At 42.3% G+C, this 21,514-nt stretch overlaps 1 protein-coding gene across 1 annotated transcript in view; it reads left to right on the top strand.

The window, feature by feature from the left end:
• Nucleotides 1-21,514, top strand: part of bent (projectin protein bent) — a 76,492-nt gene that overhangs the window by 20,145 nt on the left and 34,833 nt on the right. The window contains exons 14-37 of the mRNA XM_043426772.1: nucleotides 236-250; nucleotides 798-848; nucleotides 944-991; nucleotides 1,083-1,121; nucleotides 1,203-1,325; nucleotides 1,666-1,737; nucleotides 1,827-1,880; nucleotides 1,980-2,033; nucleotides 2,111-2,161; nucleotides 2,247-2,294; nucleotides 2,377-2,433; nucleotides 2,657-2,716; nucleotides 2,815-2,871; nucleotides 2,967-3,023; nucleotides 3,121-3,177; nucleotides 4,460-4,516; nucleotides 5,071-5,115; nucleotides 5,203-5,244; nucleotides 5,434-5,589; nucleotides 6,432-6,617; nucleotides 6,776-6,790; nucleotides 7,941-8,120; nucleotides 17,731-17,769; nucleotides 18,838-18,876. Coding sequence (XP_043282707.1) covers nucleotides 236-250; nucleotides 798-848; nucleotides 944-991; nucleotides 1,083-1,121; nucleotides 1,203-1,325; nucleotides 1,666-1,737; nucleotides 1,827-1,880; nucleotides 1,980-2,033; nucleotides 2,111-2,161; nucleotides 2,247-2,294; nucleotides 2,377-2,433; nucleotides 2,657-2,716; nucleotides 2,815-2,871; nucleotides 2,967-3,023; nucleotides 3,121-3,177; nucleotides 4,460-4,516; nucleotides 5,071-5,115; nucleotides 5,203-5,244; nucleotides 5,434-5,589; nucleotides 6,432-6,617; nucleotides 6,776-6,790; nucleotides 7,941-8,120; nucleotides 17,731-17,769; nucleotides 18,838-18,876 — 1,602 coding nt within the window. The remainder of the gene's footprint in view (nucleotides 1-235; nucleotides 251-797; nucleotides 849-943; nucleotides 992-1,082; nucleotides 1,122-1,202; nucleotides 1,326-1,665; nucleotides 1,738-1,826; nucleotides 1,881-1,979; nucleotides 2,034-2,110; nucleotides 2,162-2,246; nucleotides 2,295-2,376; nucleotides 2,434-2,656; nucleotides 2,717-2,814; nucleotides 2,872-2,966; nucleotides 3,024-3,120; nucleotides 3,178-4,459; nucleotides 4,517-5,070; nucleotides 5,116-5,202; nucleotides 5,245-5,433; nucleotides 5,590-6,431; nucleotides 6,618-6,775; nucleotides 6,791-7,940; nucleotides 8,121-17,730; nucleotides 17,770-18,837; nucleotides 18,877-21,514) is intronic.

Genomic DNA, 21,514 nt, shown 5'->3' with positions numbered 1-21,514 from the left:
GATTGGTCTCTGAAAATCTTTCAATCGTTTGTCGTCCTCCTGTTTTTTCTTCCCACAATTCAAACAAGTGCTCCAAATCACGTTCGAGACTGGCTTCGGTGGAAACGAAAACTTGTTAAATTCTTACGTAGCTCTGCAAATATTTAGCCGGACAAATATCGCGCATTTTTAGAAAAGAAAAATTTGGTTGACTGTTGTTTTCAACTATTTTAATGAACGCTTTTTCTCGTTTCAGAAACAGGAGATCGTGGTGAGTCGAGATTTAGAAAAGTGCTGGATTCGCTTCGTACGAAAGATCGATTTTCGAATTACAGCTTCTTTTTTCTCGATTAATTTAAGTCGAAAAGATTCGAGCTGCGTTTCAACGAGGGTCTTTTGTGACGAGTGGCTCTCTAACTCTCCCACGCTATCTCTGCTCACCCGCCGATCGCTTTCTTTCTATTCGTGCCATGTTTCTCAAGCTTGTTTTAATCTTTCTTCAGCTCCGCAGCCAGCAGCGATTAATTTAAGCTTCCTGAGAGGGAATGGAAAGAAATACGTAATTCCCTCGTGCAAAGTGGGCTGTGTGGTCGCAGCACGCGATACTTCCCAAGGCAAATCGCTAAAGAAATGACAAATCTCGTACAGACTTTGAGCGAATTGAAGTCAGAGTGGCAAATTGCATGAAATACACTTTCTTCTCAGTGAACGTTTTGATTTTGTTGCATCGCATGCGTTTTTTTCATCCAATGTTTGGGCTCTCTAGAATTTTTGTCCACTTCTTCTCAATTAATATTGTTCTGCTTCGTACCACTCAGAAAAAGGAGGAAGAAATCGTCAACAATGTCGAAGAACGAAAATCCCTCAAGGTGCGCACATTCGTCGAGCCAAGCATCCTTTTTATTGTGCCCTGCAATCATAATTTCACGCTTACTGAAAATCAACTTTTTCTTTGGAATTGCAGAAGAAAACGGAGGAGAAGAAACCGGAGGAAAAGAAGGAGCCGGAAAGGGTACGTCGAGCAAATAGTCGAAGCAACGTAACTTGAACGAATGTTTTGAAAACGAAATTTCTCGACTGATTTTTCGTTTCCTTTATTACAGAGGAAATCCCTGAAGAAAAAAGAGCCCGAATCCAAGGACGTGAGTAACCGACGACGAATTTTAGCACTTCGGCTGACTCCAAAGGCTGTGCAACGATCATAAATTAAAATTTGATTCAAGGCATCACGGGAGACAACTCCGAAGCCGGAAAAGACGCTGGCGATACGAAAATCCTCCGTCAGTCGAGTGGAAGAATTGAAGACCGAAAGTCGACGAAGTTCCCTCGTCACGACCGAGGAAACGGTAAACGAGCAGGGTTTTTCTCGATGCACAATTATTCTCTTTTGATTTTTTTAAATATTTTTTTTTTATTAAAAATGGTTATACTCGCTCGCAGATCTCCGAGGATGAAAGTCCGTTCTCCAGTCGACGAAGTTCCATTCAAACGGTACAAAAGAAAAAAGCTTGCTCAAAATTTCAAGGAAAATTGACGCTCCGATCAATAATTGGCACTAATTCGATTCCAATAATTGGCTCGCTCAGAGTACTAGAAAAAAGAAAGAATTTGCGAACTATGAAAATGCTCGCTCGTTTGGAAAGCGTTTGAGGCGTTATCGAAGGCATTTCTCAATTTTCCTTTCAGCTGGAGGAGGAATCGAAGAGCGAGAGCAGACGTTCCTCCATTATGGAGAAAAAGACATCGGTCGCTGAGAAGGTGAGGAAAATTAGGATTCTTATTCCCAGTTGATATTTTTCAGGACTCTCGATGAGCGAATTTAAAATCGTTGTTCATAAAATGTTTAGAAGGAAACCTCGGTAAAGGGTAAAGCTGCTGAAAAAATAGAGGACAAGAAGAAGGTAAAAAAACGATTCATCGCCACGCGATCGAGTCCCTGTCGCGATCCGTTATTAGAATTTTCTCAGCATTCGAATGAACGCAAAAAATGATTTTTTTAGGATTCACCGGCCTCAAAACCGAAACAAACCTCCGACGACACTGCCGAGCCGAAGGTACACGATCGCACAATTACACTAACGCACAAGCAATTTTGAGAGAATTATATTTTGTGAAAAATGCGCATTTTCAGAAACGTTTGTCGGTTAAGAAGAAGCTCGAAGAACAAAAGAAAGACGAAGAGGTAAAATCGAACGACGAAGAGAACAAAATTTGCCTACTACAACAATGACTGACTAATAAAACGAACAAAATTTTACGCATTTTAGGAAAATATCCAAGTCAAATCGGTTGATGGTAAAATCGATAAAGCAAAGGTACACGATTCCCAAGAAAATATGAAAGTTCGTACGAAATCAATCGCGAAATGATCGTTTCTAAATTCTCAATAACTTTTAGCAGGAAGAACCAGCCACCAAGCCCAAGACAACCCTCGGAAAACCCGAAGTGGCCAAGGTACACGAAACACACGTTTGCATCCCTCGCGGAAAATCATTGGCGGAGATTGATCGAAAAATTTGACGAATCGCGGGCTGTCCCACATCGAAAATTTGTTGAGCTCGTTGCTCTCTTCGATTTTGACATTTGAGATCAATCTCCCCAATGAATTTTTTCACTCGTCACAAACCGATATTTTCCTTTAACTCAAACACTAAAATGGAACTAAAATCATTTTTAGAAGGATGAAATCGTTCCGAAGCCAAAATCAACTCTCGGTAAACCCGACGAGGCCGAGCAGGTATTGAAAAAAGTTTCAACTTTAAAACCACCGTTGTAGTATCCGTTCCTGTTACTTTGATATCCTTAAAACTGAAACAACCGCGAATATGTTTTTAGATAAACGAAGACACGAAAAAAGCGAAAAGCACAATTGACAAGCCGGAAAAGGAGCAGGTACACAAACACAGACAGAAATACTTTTGTACCGAAATTTGACTGTTTCAATTTCCGCTGTTTTTAATTAATCGATTGTGGAATAATCGTTTTAGAAGAATGAACGCGACACTGAGCCGAAAGCCACAAACGGCAAAGCGGACGAGGAGAAGGTACACGAAAAAAAAAATACTTTTGTACCGAGGAAATAGCTCAGATTCGTAACTTCCCACTGCTTAATACTAATCGATTGAAAACACTCGTTTTTAGAACAATGAAAACGCCCGCAGACCGAACTCCACTATTGGAAAACCGGACGAGGAGAAGGTACACGAAAACAAAAGAAATTTAATGTTTCACGAGTCCTTTAATAACATTTGTTAACTGTCTAATCGACGAAAAATCGTTTCTAGAACAATGAAAACGTCTCGAAAGATAAATCTCCGATTGGCAAAAACACCGACACGAAGGTACACGCAACACAAACATTTTACACTCGTTCGATTAAAACCCATGAAATTCAATGCAAAACGAATGATTTTTAGGACAAATACAAACTGAAATTTAAGAAGAACCTCGACGAGCCCGAGGTCCCGAAGGTACACGACACATTACTCAAACACTCGCAACACTTTGTTTCAAAAATATATCTCTTTTACCGTTTTTATACGCTCTAACGAAAAAACACTCATTTTTAGCTGATTTTCGGTGTGATTCCAAGACCCAAATTCATGGTGATTGATTCGGGTCAGGCGAAGGTACACGACACACACTTTAAATAACGACACACTTTGGTTTTCATTTCAAGACAAATTAATCTCGCTCCGAGCAATATTTTTCACTCGAATCGCTATTAAAATCGAATGAAATTGATTTTTAGAACGATAAACGATCTGCTAGAATTGCCACTGTTCTCGACGAATCCGAGGACGAGAAGGTATACACGAAGCTCTTTTAGAACGATTCGCACCACCAAAAATTCACACAAAGAGCATTTAATTCCGAAAACAATGATTTTTAGCCCGACCTGAAACCGCTGAATCTTAAAAACGTAGCCAACAAACCGAAAGAGGAAAAGACACACGACACACAATTAAAAGCAATCGCGAAACCCAGATCCACCCTCGGCGTGCCAGGATGGGAGAAGGTACACGAAAACACTGCACAAAATTATTTTTTCCAAATTATTCTCGCACACTTCTCACTCGCTCGAGATATTCGAGAGCTAAGCACAATGAAAATTGGTTTTAGAAGGACGATTTCAGCACAAAACCAAAAACCACTCTCACCGTCCCCGGCCAGGATGAGGTACACAAAAAAACACTTGACACTCGCTCATATTATGCCAATTTTCACATTTCTGAACACTCGAAAACTAATATTGAAACAAAAACTACACGTTTTTAGAGCGACGATAGACATTCGAATTACTCAATTGGCGAATCCGACGAAGAGACGGAGGTACACGAGAAAGCTTTCACACTCCTTACAACTGTTGACATAACATCGAAAAAATTCAGTCCTCTTAAAAATCCAAAATGTTTCGATTTATTTTTCACTCCGATAGCATTTCACTCGAATAATAAAACCTCGAAATATGATTTTCTAGAAAGATGAGCTCTCCCCGAAACCAAAATCCACACTCGGGAAGCCCGAGCCGGAAAAGGTGAACACAAAAGTTATTTAAGACACTGACAAATACTTAATCACGTTTCTCGCTTGCATGAATGTAAATATCAGGGAGCGACGATCGAAAAAATGGGAATCTTTGACGCTACGCGCTCTTCGTTTTCACCGTCGACCGCAGTGCAGTAACATCTCATTTTATTCATTCTTCATTCACGCAGAAGCGCTCGATTTATATTTTTAGTAACAAACCCAAACTCTACGCATTTTTCGCGGCGCGCCACCGACGGTGAGCTCGCGGGGTCTTATCAGCGATTAACGCTTTCTCTGCCCCTCTCAGCGGCTCGATAGCCTCGGTGTTTACAGCTCGGGGTGCTCCGAAATTCTGGATCCCCCACTCCGGAATCCGGGCCTTTTGGCGTAAATATCGGCTTCGCAGCGACGCCACGTATTTCGTATAATACACTAAAACTGTAACGAAGGTTCATCAGCTGTTTTAACATCTTATCATTCTTAACAGGAATTGCGGATCGTGGGACTTTCGAGTGCCATTTTTTTTCCAATTTTTAACCCCTTTTTTTCGTCTCTTTTCAGACGGAAGAGGGCGTCAAAAAGTTCGGTCTAAAGTCCGTGAGCAAGGTAAATGGTTTGTTGGACGATACGAAATTTTTCGTCATCTCTAAAGGGGAAAATCTAATTCGAAAAACGAATTGGTTTGGGTTACAGGTCGAGGAGGAAAAGAAGGCGCTGAACAAGGTCGAGCTTAAGGTGAGATTTTCAAGTTTCAATCCTAAAAATACTCGAACGATTCGACGTTATTTTTATTATTATTACCGCTGTCACTCGCGTTGAGAGTGTTATTGAAAAAACTCGTAAACCGCATCACGCGTTTATGCATGATGCTCCCATGAAAAACGTCAAAGGGTAGAAAAAAAAGGGAAATTAATGTTGATACAGCCGACAGAAGGAGTAGAGGCGAAACCAAAGCTACGAAAACTTCCACCGCCGAAGCAGGAAGTTCAAAATGTCGGCTTCCAAGGAATTCAGCTCAAACCCGTTGCCAAGACCCTTAAAAAGCCTGATCAGGCTGAAAATGGCACGGTTGAGCTCAAGGTAGCCCGGAAATATGGGACTTTTGAAAAACTTTTTCTCTCTCTCTCTCTCTCCCATTGTTATTCTCTCTTCTGCTGCAAACTCTCTGTTTCTCTACAAAATTTTAAATTCTTCAACTCTATCTGTCAAATAATTAAATCTCTCGCTCTACTCTCAAAATCTGTCTCATATTTTTCCGTCTATACTAGCTACTACGAATTTCTACTGTTTTCTCCATCTTTCGATGTCTCTACGCAGTGTGTCTTAATCCGCCGCTCGGTCTCGTTCGCGTCTGCGTTACTTTTTCCTCATTTTTTGTTTGTACATAGCGTACTGCCGCTCCTTTGGCCGATAACTCCAAGGACTTCTCACCGTCTATCTCTGTCTTTTTCTCTCTTCCAGGACCTTTAATTCACTTACTTTATTTCTCTCGCTGACTTGCTCACTCTGAAAACTCGACAACGATCATCGTATCACGATTTCGTCCCATCTTCACCGAACGTTCACAACAAAACGAGAGCAACCGTCACTCCATTCTGACGACAAGCATTAAAAAATAACGAAACGTCAAAAACGTCAGAACAAATAACTCCTCATTGAAATACATTTGACAAAAATGGATCAAACGAAGTCACCATAATCCGTGATCACGCAAACTCACGTTTCTCGATAAACCAACTTTCGCTGATTCTCAAGGATAACAATTGGTGTTTGGCTGTTTTTAAAATACACACATTTCTCACGTCCTCACGCAGTGGGAAATTCGCTTTCTCTACTCTCGATCCGACCAAGGCTGTCTCACCTTTTACGCAGTTGTTTTATTTACCAGATGAAAAAACGAGTTTCGAATTGTTGCTTCGCAGAAAACCGAGAAGGGAGAAAAGCTCGAAGTGAAGAAGGGCAAGACGTCCAAGTCCGCGAAGGAAGCGAGCTACGAACTTCCGGAGATTCCGGATTACGAGAGAGCCGTTCTCGAGAAGCCTCAGGAATTCGATTTCGGGGACCACGTCGCTCGTGACAAAACGAAACTCGAAAGACCCGCTGGCCAGGTGAGGAGCTCGTTCTCTCATTACGAATATCCCAACATCGGCGACTCCGACTTTCCACGTTCGAGTTGCTTTGCCCCAAAGCTTTCTCCGACATGCGAATTCATGGAAATTCAATAATCGCAAAGAGTCTTTTCTTTTATTTTCATGTGCTCCTGCAGAAAATCGAATCGAAGGTGAGTCGCTGACTCTTCGTCAGGAATTCGAGGTGCATGTCGGTGCGCGAGCCGGAACGAGAATCGATCAAAACCCCCGAGCAATATTTCCCTCGCTTTTCGGATGACCGTTGAAGAAAAAGGATTGAAAAAAAAAACGCGAAAAAGGGCTTTTATCCGTGAATCGTCGTCCCACGATATCCGGGGAAAGCACCTGTAGCCTCCGATTAATCAGTCTACATTTTCAATCTCGCACACTTCTTATTATTCTTATTCCGGGGCTCTGGTTGGCAAGCGATGAATGCCACGCGTAGAAAACTATTTTAGCATACAAAAACCTCGCCATATCTCTCTCTCTTTGGTTCGGTCTCGTGTGCGTGTTTCGTAGGGTACGTGTAATAAGGTGTGTGGGCTCGTGCGTTATACGCCTCGAAAATGGCGACTGTCCACTTGTGTCCGTTACAACCGAAAAGCTCGTACGAGCCGAATTATTATACCGCAGCTATCGACAATCCCCTCCCTTTCTTTATTCCTCTTTCTTTATTCCTCTTTGGTCCTCTTTGCTCCCATATACGCCACGATACTCCGTCCTCTCTCTCTCTCTCCCTCGCTCTCCCTCCGCTCCAACTCTCGATCTGTCCAAAAATTCGGAGCCTCTAAGAACAGGGACATTTTCTATTTTCGGGGATCATTACGTCCACACACTTGCATATTAATACACGAGTATATATTCGTATATTCTCGTGTGCACAGGGATGCACTTGTATGAGTGAGGTGTACAGTTATATAGGCGAATATAGGCAAAGGTGTTGTGTAGGTATGAGAAAAGTTTTGCTGGCAGTTCGCTGGTGGTGAGTGGTCAGTCATGGATTTTCGGCCAGGTCGAGGGCTCGGTGCTTTCCCGTGATCGATTTCAACCCCGATAATTCGACATCCGGTCTGAAATAGTGCGAGGCTGGTAACGCGGATTCGAATAAAGCGGAGTAAACGTTGCTCAATCGTTGTTTGGGGTGGTGGATTATTTTGAGTAACGTTCGAGGTCGGCGTAATCGTGCGCATTCGTGCTTCGCGATCGATTCTCATCTTCTTCGCCATCCGCGATCGTGCTGTTATAATAATTCGTGCTAATCGGTGACATTCCTTCGGTTCTGTTTCTCCCCCGTTGGCACAGCCGAAGCTCCCGGAAATCAAAGCACCAGAGGCACCGAAGATCGAAGTGATCAGGGAATCGACACCAGTCGGAAGTCGCAGACCCTCCCTCGTACCCGGAAGTGGTGGAAGCAGCCGTCGGGGATCGCTCATACCCCCCGAGGAACTGGGACGCAGACCCAGTCTTATCATCAGCGACGAGGTATGTTACGCGGAGATTCCTTTTGTTCTCCGAGGTATATTGACCGCCTTTGTACATTTATTTACACTTTTTCATTCTTTTGTTCGGGTCTGCTGGAGCCCGAAATTCGGAATCGGGTAAAGAGCATAATTTTCACTCGATGAAACGCATTTTGAGGGGGGCCATCTCCATTATTTCGGATGGAACGAAAAACGAGAGTTCGAGACAGAAAAAAAAACTCGTCCGAACGCTGCGAGCTCCAGCAGCCTCACTTTTCCACTCGAATTTCCATTTAATCGTGACGTTATTTTTCATTTGTATGCGTCAAAAGCTCGATTGAGAAATCGTGTCGGTTTCATTTCGTCTCGTCTTAGCATTTATCCGTTAAATTTGTTTTCTTTTTCCGTAGTGTGTCATAGTGATTTATTTTTGATTGTTTACTCTTTTCATAGGGTTTTCGTAGATTTTTTTTTCCATGCGCATATCGATATGAAGATGCAAATGTTTTCGGCTCTTTGTTTAACGTAGTTTTATTTGTTCATTTTTTTCGTTTCCGTCTCTCTGCCTTTCTCTACTTTTTTCTGTCACTTTTCTCTTCTTTTCTCTCTCTCTCTCTCTCTCCCTCCATCTACGATCTGTCCACCTTTCTGTCTGTTTTCTGTTATTATCTAGAGATTAGAAAGCATCTTGCACACTGCGATGAGAATTACATTTAGTTTTAGAGGAACGAAACAACGATTTTGTCCTTGTGCGTCAAAAGTCGTTAATCCAGTTGCGCAACTGCCCGAGACACGCGCCGATTTAATCCTTTGTTAATTCGCACCGGGCCATTCGGACGATCGTTATCTCCGGAGCCGAAACCTTTTCGGTCCCTTTGCATTTCCAGTCTGAGAAGCAGGTTTCTTCACAGGTTATCGCCGATCGGGGAGGCTCCAGACGCGGAAGGAGACGTCCGCATTTATCGAACCAAGAATTTCACAAATCTCGTAAAGTTGGATTCATGCTTTTTGTGAATACTTGCATAACTATATAACTCGATCGAAGGAATCCAACTCTGCGGGATGAAATGTTGCTCGTTAATCGTCATTTTTATCGCACCAGCGAGCGTCCGACTTGACACGAAAAAAAAAAAAAAAAAAAAAACACGTACAATGTTTACACGATATCGAGTTGACTGTAGGAATATAGAAACAGCAACAGCAACACCAACACGAATTATTCTACAATAACGATTTGGTCCATAGGAGAATAGAAAGCTGCGGCCTGGCGAGGTGTTGGACGAGCGCAAGGTGAGATTACGTCGTCGGCAAGAAATAAGAGGAGCCGATAAACAAACAAAGAAATGGGAATGGCTGCGATTATTAATTATAATATGATCGACTACCAAGCGCACTTTTTCATTTAATTCTTTGACTCCTTCTCATTCTTAAATCTAATTATTTGACCAACATTACTCATGCACACTCGTCAAATGGCAGATAAGTGCTTCGAAAGTTAGCGCGAGCGAAATTCGTTGATTCGGTTTAATATTTCGATGGACGAATGAAACTTTGGAAGGTCTGCGATTAAATTTCTTTCGCTAACTTTCGAAGCATCCTGCGATTATTTATTTCTCGAGAATACATCATTTTTTCTACTCATCATTCTTACAATACAAGCACACGCAAGCACGCACACTTTCGCGATACGCTCATCGCGTAAAAACGTTAATCAGGAGCCTCGGAAAGTAGATCGAGCTCGAGCCTGGATGGGAGCAATTGCAATTTTTCGCAAGAAAAATCGTGCCAATTAATTTTTATACTTCTCAGTAAAAAAGTGAAACGTTTTTACGCCGTGATTCGCCTGCTCGTAACTTTACTACTTCAGTATGGCTCGTAAAAACGCTGTGGTCAAATCGTCGGGGGCGAAGGATCGTTCTGCGTCGATATATATCCGTTCTGTCAAAAAATAACGCGTTTGATTATTGCCATGAAAAAATTGACCGTAAGGAAAGAAAGTACGAGGGGGTTTTTGACGCGGCCTTTCGAATTGATAAATTAATCACGACGTAAGAGATTGTCCGAGGGTCGAATATAAAATTTGAAGCGAGCCGTGCGTATGTCGGTCGAGTGTCCCATAATTGGGCTTCGGGAGCGAAAATTTCGCGAGGCGACACCCGAGCGCTCATCTATTAGAGAAGAGATATTAATAATCGTTTCAACATCCTACTCCTTATCGCCAGGGCTTCAAACGAGACGAGCGTCTCGTTTCAGGCCTCTCTCTCTCTCCGGGTTATACTATGACCGACACACGTAGAGGCTCGCACAGAGACATGCTCGCTAATATAAACGAGAGGGTGATGAGAAAAGTGAGGAAATCGCGGTCTCTCGTCGTGCTCGAAGTGTGAGCACACGTACGAACGACGACGGCTCTGGTTCGTTTAACCCAGACGTCGTTCTCACCTCGTTTGATCAGAGAAATGAGTTCGACATTGCGACCAAAAAACAAAACGATCGAGATATTAAGCTAGTTCATGCACGGGACGATTTTATGAAGAAAGTCTTGAAATTTACACAGAGCTTTAATGGCTAGTCGACTCACAAGCATATCAAATTTCGAAGGCTTCGTCTTATCGGTTATTGAGAAAAAACGTATTTATAAGGAATAAACCCTTCTTACGAAGTTTATGAAAAAGTTCACAATAACAATGAAGTATAAATGAAGGTTTGGGGAAAAACTCGAGACGATTGTCTTACCAGTAATAAAGATATGTGACGTTAAAGATTGAACGAAATTGGTAATGAGCACTCGGGCCATTGCTGTCACAGCCTTCTGTCTTTTTATCAATACTTTTATTCTCGATCCATTTCCCTTCGTACTTTTCTTTTGCGCTCTATAATGCGATTTTTGACATAAAAAAGTGTAGTATTTTCGCCAGGGACGAACGAAATTTGGCGTTCGGTCAGTGACAAAGTTTATTCACAGTTTCGAATGAATAACTTTGACATTAATTTAAAGTGATAATATCTTCAATTGGGGTATAAAAATCGATGAAATTGAAACACCCGTAGAATACGATCCTTCGGGCATGATCCACCTTAAACAGCGGTGAAAAATAACGTAGGCCGACCGACCCTCCCAACGATATTGGCCGCACGGTTACCGAGCGAATGATGAATAATCACAATAATTTGCAACTTGCACATGGCACGTCAAACCAAAAGGAACATCCTGCCCGCGATTTTTGTAAAAATCGCATCGGACCGCCGATACACCGAGACCAAATTTGTTCCCCAAGCTCTTCGCTTTTGATCGTGCGCCCTTTTCCCAGCGGATACTTTTTCATTCGTGGCAGAACTTCTCCGCTACCGATTATCCTGAGGAAAGTTTCTCTTTATTTCAATTTGGCATCGAAAGTACACCGAGATTTAGAAATTTTTCAGTTCAACCGATCAGTGGATCTCGCGTTCCTCAACCGCGAATAAAATCCTCGTAAAATCACAATAATCCGTGAGAAAAGAAAGCACGATCTATGCGAATTGTAAAAATAGATGAAATTTGTATGCACGCGAGACTGGAGCGTGTAAAAATCTCGGAAAAATGTATCATGGAAGCCACAATTCGTTCACGTATGAAGCCTTCGCGTGGTCAAGTATTCGGGCACGTAGCGAGGACAATGACGACGATGACGACGTCGACGAAATGATGACGATGACGGCGACGATGATGATAATCAAGTATCGAGAGGTAGGAGAGGTACGAGGAGCTGTCGAAAAGGTTTATTCTTGAAACATCTTGTCTCGCGCGTGCGAGAGGAATGAAAGATTGAAGAGGGGCGAGAGGAAGAGAGAATGACAAGTAAAGGCGCGAATTGGCCACGAGCGTCTCCTCGCTCTTTCGAACCGCGAAAACCCTTGGAGCGTAATTAATTCTTAAAATATAGTTTCTGAAAATAGTCTGAAAGAGAGTCTCGACGAAGCTTCGAATATATACGAAGTGGGATAGAGCAATTGCTGGTATAAAAAGAAAATGCGAGAGAGAGAGGAACGGATTGCCAGGTTGCACATCTGGCAGGTCGATCTCCTTTTTAACTCAGCGTGACTCGTGAATCATTTTTTAATTCCTGACCTGAGAAACCTCCCTTTCGAGTATTTCGATTTTCGTCCCACCCGTCAAATTTCTTGCCTCTCTTATAATTCATTCTATTGTGAGTGTCTCGACGCTTTCGGGGATGACGCGAGAAACCGTTTATCATCGTCGGTTCGACTCTAATTGCCGCGGTCATATAACGAGACAATTTCTCCTCCAAGATTATCTAAAGTCGCGGTAGCGACTCGAGACAAGCACATTTATGAAAGCGAGTTCGCTGCCAGAGACTCTCCACAGAAGCCATCGCGTTACCAATTGTTTTGCAAATTTCTTCAATCGAAAATATTATTACACAAGTTTAGAGGATTTTGCAAGTTGACATATTTTTTATTTCAGTTTTTTCTGTAACAGTCACTTCATAAATGAGGAAAAAAAATCAAAGAATTCAAAAATTTAAGCTGCAATAGTGCGGCTAAATTTTGGAGCCGATTTTCTCGAATTTTTTCGCTACTACCTCTTAATATTTTGCAGTTTTAATGCCCATCAGGTATTAATACTATTAATCCTTTGAAACACGGTGATCCAAGTTACCGCGGCTCAATTTTTATTTCATTTTTCCCCGCATTCATTCACACATGAACGTATTCAGATCCATTTTTGTGCACTTTTTAGTTACCACAGTGATCAACCTATATGACCGCAAAAGGCGCCGAGTATCGACTTTCGCTTTCATCAAACGACTTTTTGTATTACCGGTCCGCCATTTTGAATTTCCAAATTTTGAGTCCAGATTCGTAATCAACGGCCTCAAAAACCTCCGAGTACAAAATTTCGAGCTGCGATTGCAAAGGCTCATCCCGTTTTTCCCACGCGTACTCGTGCGCTGCAACGTGAGAAGGGGAAGCAGCGGTTCGTGGATCGCCCCGTTGCCGTTGAAGCACGGAATGAAAGAAGAGCCGAGATCCATGCAGGAACCGGTGAAATAATTCAGGAGATGTCAAAAACCCCTTAAAGCGAGTGCCCCCGCGGAATTTGGCTCCCCCTTTTCTCGCGACAGGAAAAATGTTTGAAATAACTTTGACGTTGTTTTTTTTTTTTTTGCGTTCGTTGCTGCGTTCCGAACGCACCGAGACTTTGCCGAGTCTCTTTCGAATGTGGCGGGGGTGAAAAATTAAATTGTCACTTTCTGTCGAGCTAAGCGGCGGAGACGTTTGCACGATGCGAGTGAAAAGTTTAGCGAGGAAGAAGAGAAGTAAAAGTTTTGTGGCGAGGGGCGCTTTTCGCAGCGCGGTCGCGAAGACAAGTCTGGGAAAGAGAAGGGTGCGGTCAAAGTTGTCGCGGTTGAAATAAATAATTCTCGGTACATGCGTAGCGTTGACCGCGTTGACGGAGGCAAAGTGGTGCCGGAAGCCTCGCCCCGGAGGAAATCCACCGCGCAGTATCTTTCGAGACGTGAAAGAATAATCATGTCCGTCGAAATGAAGCGTCGCAAGAGCTTGGAAGACGTCGCCATAGAGAATAAAGAATATTCAAACGATTTCGCTTACACCATAAATTACTTGCGAAGATTGCTAACGATAATCGGCATATGGGCATTGGTGAAGATAAATCCAAAGAAAAAGGAGATTTTGTTCGCGACAATATTCATCGTGATAAGCTTGTTGCTGATCGTGTTTCTCATGGTACCGATGGTCCTGCACGTGGTATGGTCGAAGCAAAATTTGAAAGGAAAAATGAACATGTTCGGCCCGATAGTTCTCCGAGTGGCGAACCTTACGAAATTTTACTGGATGATTTATCGTCGTAAATCAATAAGACACTGCCTGGAGCACGTTTGCGACGATTGGAAAATAGCCTCGGGTCTCTCGGACCGGGAGATCATGAAGAAAAGTACAATGAGCGCGCGTCAAATGATTCTTTTGTGCGTTTTTTGTATGTACGCCTCGGGAATATTTTATCAAGCTGTCCTGCCGCTGATGAAAGGCAAAAAAATAAACGCTCTGAACCAAACGATCAGACCGTTCGCTTATCCGGTTTACGACAAATTCCCCAGTGCCCAGAGGAGTCCGAACTACGAAATCATTTTTTACACGACCATCGTCTCGGCCTTTGTAACTTACACGACGATTATCGCGTCGTGCAGTTTGGCCGCGACTTTTGTGTGGCACGCTTGTGGCCAGATCGATGTTATAATAAACCGTCTCCAAACCATGTTCGATAACCTCGACGGCGACGTCGAGCTTCTCAATACTCGCGTTTCCATGGTAGTTAAATATCACGTTAGACTGCTCAGGTGATTGGCCACTCCTATTTTCACTCACCTTCTCTCATAACTCGCAAACGACTCTCTCGATCAGCCATCGACGCACGATAACGCCAGCGACGATCAAATCTCATTGAACGCGTGCACGGTATCCCGAGCGATCAGGTAGCATTCGTCGATATTACAATTTTAATTCGTACACCCTTCACCAATCTGAAAACAAACGCATTCTCACTAAAGTCTCCTTTCCAATCGATCTTACCGAATAACAAAGTTCTTATTCCATCCAGCAGTTTTTCCTTTCAGACTGACCGAGACCATCGACACCGCGCTTAACGAGATTTTTTTCACCGAGGTAGTCTCTTCGACCTTCATTATTTGCTCGCTCGGATGGCGACTCACGGTAGATCAATCGTCCTTTCAATGAAAATATTCAACGAGAGCATCGGCCACTCATTTTCTCCCTTTCTTCCATCTTTTCCAGCAACAACTTCGAGTCCACGACTACGTTGCAATTATGACCTACGGTCTGTACGTTATGACGATTACTTATAATCTTTTCATATTTTGCTACATTGGAGAGATTCTCAAGGGACAGGTACTTATTTACTTTCTTATTTACTTGGATTTAACTTGAGCAAGAATGACTAGAAGTCGTTCGCACGAAGTCGAGCTCGTTTTCTCGCACGCATACATTCGCAATCGCACTTTAGCATCGCTCCATTAACTCAACGTCACATCCACCGAATACGAGTGAAATACTTGCTCGATGGAACGAACGAATGACCCATTTTTCTGTGTGGCAACAGTGCGCTCAGATTGGGGAAAACACGTACTTGAGCGACTGGTGGAAAATGCCAGGGAAAACTGGCCAAGCGATGGTCCTGGTTATCGCCATGGCAAGCATCCCGCGCCAATTAACAGCTGGAGGAATAATGGAACTCTCGGTGACGAATTTCGTAACTGTGAGTTAAGCTCGAACAGAAAATTCGCGGCTCTGGCGATCCTCGGCTAGACTTTCCATGCATTTCTACCTTTTTTCAGATTGTTAAAACTTCGATAGCGTATATAAGACTTATCATGTCTCGAGATTGGACGTCCTAACCGATCGACTTCCGAGAGAGTCCGCTGCGCGAAGAGTCACGCCGAATTACAAACTGGCCTGAGCACTCTGATTTTTTCACACAAAAAGCGAAAAATATACGACCGAAAACTGTTATTTTCGAGCGTACGAGAGTACGGCAGGACTTTTTTTTTTTTTTTTTTTTTAATAACGACGCTGCCGTCCTCGGCAATGCTACGAACGTTCTATACATGAGAGGAAAGTGATGATTAATGACGATGGCTTCCAATTCTGCTAAATGCATGATCGACAAATGACCTATTTTTGATGAGATACCCATCTAGTTGCACAGAGTATTAAAACCGATTGAAAGCATATTTGGTCTTTGGTCGAACTCACGTTTTCATTTGCAACGTTTTCTCCCCTTAAGAGTATCGATCAGTCGACTAACCTCATTTGGAGTTTTCGAAATCGAAATTCTTTTACACAGTTTGACCGATTTAAAAAAGGCTCTGTCAACCGATTTTTGCCATCGTCCTGCGTAGCAGGCTGACGGAGCTGTTTTTTATCAGTCAAACTGTGTCGAAGAATTTCGATTTCGAAAATTACAAGCGAGGTTGGTCGACTGATCCATACTCTTGATTCGGCATGAAGCATTCTTTTCCAACGAACCAAAAGCCAATTCTTCGAAGGCCCGCCAAGGGCGCAATGAGAAGGGGATGGAGAACGGAGGGGGTTCGAGTCCCTTAAAATGTGATTTTTGAGGTAGCGATTCTTTCGCCATTTGAATGAACGAGGCATGAGATTAAGGAGAGCTTACGGAAGCTTCCAACGAATCGCGATTCGGACGGACTGCAGCTACGATCTAACGTGCGAAAATTTATCGATTATCCACGATTTTTGAACTATCGACGCAGTCATCGCAGGCGTGCACAGAGGAAAACTTGCTCGACGACTTTCGCGAGAAAAGTTCCTCATTTTTGAATGAGCGTCGAAGCAATTAGCGCCGAGCGAAAATTGAGTGTCGAAAATAAATAAAGTAGAAACTTCGAGGTTCGAGCCGGTGATCTCCGATTTCAAAGATCGTTATTTCGACTTTCACCTTTTCGAGCCATCGCTATTTCGCATATCCAAGTTTTACAGGCTCGAAAAATTCACTTTCGATTTTTTGCTACTCCGTATTCTGGTCTATCTACAAAACAACAACTACTCTCCATTTTTAATTCGAAAATACCAACTTTTGACATTCGTATGGTCCGTTAAAATTGCCTCGAAATAAAAACTATCGAAATACACATTTTCGAGTAAATACGAAATAAGGAAATAGTAAATCTCAAAGAAGGAATTCGGTTAAACGCGTTATCCGCTAAATCGTCGATCGGAAATAAGAATTTTTTCGAATTTTTCTTCGATCTGATACGACAAATTAAAAAATTTCGAAATATCGAGCGTTCTACAATTTGGTTATTCGACACACCGAATAATATATCCTCGCCGAGATTTCTCTCTTGCCTCTCCCCCATTCCCTCCTCTCGTGTTGGGTCGTTAACAGCTATTTGGCAAATGTCGTAAAGCTCTTGTTTCTGTCTCCGATCGTTGGGTTGGCATGGGACGCGTGTCAAGAGTTTCCCTCGTCGGAGGATGAACAATGAAGAGGTAAAGAAGGGAGGGGCAAGTATGTACTTGGGGGTCAGTCGCACGGCCAATTGAGCCATGAAAAATAGCGTCTTTTCACGAGCATTTCTCTTGTTAACAGTTTGACCAGATGTCGGAGCTGATTTTCTCGTGTACCGTTGATCGTTTCGCACGTGTTTGAGGAACAGCGAAATGTTCGGCGTGGAAAAACGTCCGCGGTAAATTTTTCTTCCCTTTTTCGACAGCTCGCTCGCATTACTCAGCCTTTCTCTCTCCGTCGAGTTTCAACTTGCGTGTTTTCCGTCTTCGTCATTAGTTTAAATTGGAAGTAACGAAAGGTCGTTGACCGAGCCTCACGCACGCAGAGTCCAAATTCCGGGGAATTTTTCTTCCCCAAGATTTTTTATAGCCGCAGTGCCCGCAGCGATTAACCCCCGAACCTGAATTGTTTTCAATTTTCCATTTCGCCCTCCCCGCGGCCTCATTTTTCTCTGCGCAACACAAACACATTTTTTTCAGACCGAAATTCATTGAAAAATCGTTAAGAAGATAAACACAGTAATCTCCCGGTGCCTCATGCCTGTCTCTGTAATTTTTTGCAGGCGGGAAAATTACGACCGGGCGAGGTTTTCGACGCAAAGGTGAGATTTGTGTTCGCCAATAACACAAAGCTTACCTACAATTTTCGCAATGACGAATAATCGTGAACACCATTAAGAAAAATATTTTACCATTTTTCTACGTCTTCCCCTTTTTTTTCACCCCGTTTACCCGTTTTTTTTCTCATATTCAACTGTTTTTTTCACGCCCTCCCCCCCGAGAGCCCTAAATGTGCGAGATACGCGCGAATCCATCATCGTCAATGACGCACAAACGCGACGATGATCGGTGACAGCGACAAAATGCGACCGTAACGAAATCGTCGATTTATTCTTGTCTCTTTCAACGTGTTTCTCCCCCAGCCCTTTTTTAATTCCACTCTACTTCAAATTACGAACATTTAAGGACGAACCACCGTCGAAAGATGGCTGATATTATTTAATATTATTCCATAATACTGTAATCACTGATAATCTATTTTTACTCATAATATTAATAATAATAATTCAAACACTCATAAATAATTCTACGATTTTTAGCTAATCGTTGTCGAGGCTGACGCTGATGCTGATGCTGTTGCTGCTGCTGCTACTCTCTTCTTATACCATTATCTCCGCTATTCGCGCTATTACTACAATCTTCTTCGCTCGAGGTGTCTCTCTGATTTCGAGGATTTCTTACACCCCCGCGATATCGACAAGCGACGTTATTCGATCGTTATTTCAAAAAAGTATCCTCGATTCGTTGTTTAATGAAAGTCCGATTAAACGACGTTTTTCGAGGGGCGCGTAGCGCGGTGTAAGGGGTCCGCAATCTTACCGCAAACACTCGATTTTCTATAATCTATAACTATCTGAATATATCTATAAATCTATCTCTATTCACCATTTGAACCTGTAATTTTGAACTCATGATGAAATTCTACCCCGTTAAAAATCGCTACATTATTTTTCATCCTCGTTCCATTCCTTTTTTTTTTTATTTCACCGCTCATTTATCATTCTCACTCGCTCACGTAGACCTCGCGCGAACAAAACTTTGAAATTTATTCTCGAAACAATCGGCATTCCGGCCCGTTTCACCATTTGTTTTCTTTTCTTTTTTACTAGACTAGGCTCGGTCGCCCCGGCGAGGTGCAAGACAAACAGGTTAGAGGCTTTACGAACGTGAATCAAACTCTCGTTGATCCGTTCGTTACTGTTTTTTCTTTTTTTTTTCATTCGATTTTATTACGTGCTTCTTTATCTCTATTTTCTTGTTTTTTTGTCGGTCACGTTTCTACGTGAAACACAATTTTGTGGTTAATCTCGAGCCTCATTTTTTGTGTTTTCATTTTATTCGAGTAGTTTAACTCAAATGCGTTAACAAATGCGATTTTGCCACAACAACGAATCAGCTCTTCATACGGAAAGAATGAAATTTGAAAAATTACCGTGAGTCACGATTCATTTACCGGAGTATTCACGAAACTGAAAATTCCACAAAATCTTTCAAATTTTACCGCTCGTTAACTTGTCCCTGCGCTGTCCAATATAACAGGGTCAATTTTACAGTGAATTTCATGGTAAATACTACCGTTGATTCTCTCCGCGCAGATGAAAATTTCGTTCTGCAAATGTTTACGAATAACGATGAAATAAAAAAAATTTGACACTCCCATTTCAAGGTTCTTTTGCATTCAGACGAATTTTTAATGGGAAAAAGACTAAAAAAGTGACGTTTTCATGGATAAATAATTGAAGGGAGCGTCTCGCCTTCGACTAACTGCAATCTCTGTGGAATGAAAACACAAAAAAATGGCGACTCGTGTACATAAAGTAGATTTAGTCGACATTGTAAATATATACAGTCTTTCATATCGTGCTCACCTCTGTACATACAAAAACACCAATTCATTGTGATATCGATTGTTGGAAATGTTGATTGTACGCAGATTTGACGTATCGTCCCAAAAAGCTCGTGCGGATATGACTTTAACAGCTCTTACGATCTCGTTTTCAACACGGTTGAAAGCAGCTCAGATTCGATGATTTTTTTTCTATCTGCGTCGTATCCGCCGGCTCTGTAAATATCGTTTTTCTTCGTTGTATAGAAAAAAAAGAATGTTCAATGTGAATAATTGAATGTCGTAGATTAGAGGAGGCCGAAGTCGACCGGTTTTGTACAAATTGTGTATATATTTTGATTTGATATATATTTCATCTCCTGTTCGCCAGCATCGCCGATCTACCGAGGATTTCTTCGACTCGTAACTAACTTTGTCTCAACCATTTTCATAATTAACATTTTACGACCTCATTCTCTCTCGTCGCTGAATATTTTTCAACGTCAATCGTGCACTGCAAAGATTTAGTAAATGTAATATTTGCACGCTTGCCGTCGTTCGGTTCGATCCTTTAGAAATAATGAAATTTAAAAAATTGCGAAAAAAACAAAGACACGTCGGACCGTTCGTCTCGAATGTTCCAACGATCCCTCCGGCACTCGCGTTCTTCTGTTTTGACAACTATTGAAATACCGTTCCAACTGCGGTTCGTCGAGCGATACGAAAAAAAATCGTGAAAAGCTCGTCCACGAGAATACGACGATCGGAATACGCACGGCGGAATTCCGCACGTGAGATTGATTTATCAAATGAAATTCCGATGCTCGAGGGACGGTCACGGGTTTGAAGCGGTGCCAAGATATATGAAGCTTTTGATGAATTTTCACACTCCGCTGTGCATTGGACTTTGTCCCAAATTCACGCGTTCCCGCGCCACTCTTTTTCACCCTCCCTTTAAACGCCTCTCTCGCCCTCGTCGTTAAGCTCGTGGGACGCGCACACTGAAAAATTCGTCACTCTCCTCTTCGCAATACAATCGTCGAGCTTATTCGATTTGACTAGTTGGAACGGTATAATTCAGTAGATTTTTCCATCGTGCATATTTCCTCGTCTCCTTCCTCTTCCACCCATCATTTCGTCTCTTCTATATTCGTTCGTGTACCATTTCGTTAACAGCACCATTTTAATGTCACTTGTCATATTCAATCGCGCCACGTTCATCATTCTCATTTCTCTTCTAATTTACGTTTTTCAGCGCGTTTATTACCAGCCAAACACGATATTCCATCAGGACTTGAAAATTCGTGGTAATTCGAGCCACTATTTTGTGTTCAACGGCATTTTCAGTGGTGCGAGTATCGAACGGTCGCTTGATCGATCGAGCGAGTGATGGCTTCCCGTCTCGGGTATCTTCGCTGACGCGAGTCCCAAATTTTGCTCAAATTAGAATCGACGTTTTGATGGAACGAAATATTTCGTTGGCAATATTCGCGCGACACATTTTCAAGCTCCAACCACAACATGAATATCTTCATACGTGTGTTATGTACTTGTATTTATTGAACTCGAAAACCCAAAGATTTTCCAATGTTTCGCCAACAAACTTACGCACCATTTACAGAATCATTATTTACTCGTAACGAGGGAAGTAAATCGTTTCTAATTGTTCCCCCTGCTGGCCCAATTTGTAACTTTCTATCGTGACAAATGTGTAATAGAAGGTGGTAACGCTAAAAAATCTGTCCTCGTCACTAAATATTGTCAATAATGCCCGTGATTTTTCATTGTCAGTACAAAACGTCTCGTTGTCAATGTCTCTAACCGCCTTTTCACCTAACGCTGTAAATAACTGAAATGATGGTTTGTTTTTTTTTGCGCTGTCCTTAACCGAACGTGATTTGTAACTTTCGACTCCTCATAAGTGTCATTGAATCGCGATGACTTTCAATTTTGCACTATCG

The sequence above is a fragment of the Venturia canescens genome, chromosome 8 (genome assembly GCF_019457755.1).
Source record: "Venturia canescens isolate UGA chromosome 8, ASM1945775v1, whole genome shotgun sequence".
NCBI lineage: Eukaryota > Metazoa > Arthropoda > Insecta > Hymenoptera > Ichneumonidae > Venturia > Venturia canescens.
Note: the sequence above shows the minus strand (reverse complement) of the source record. Positions and strands in the feature narration are given on the sequence as shown.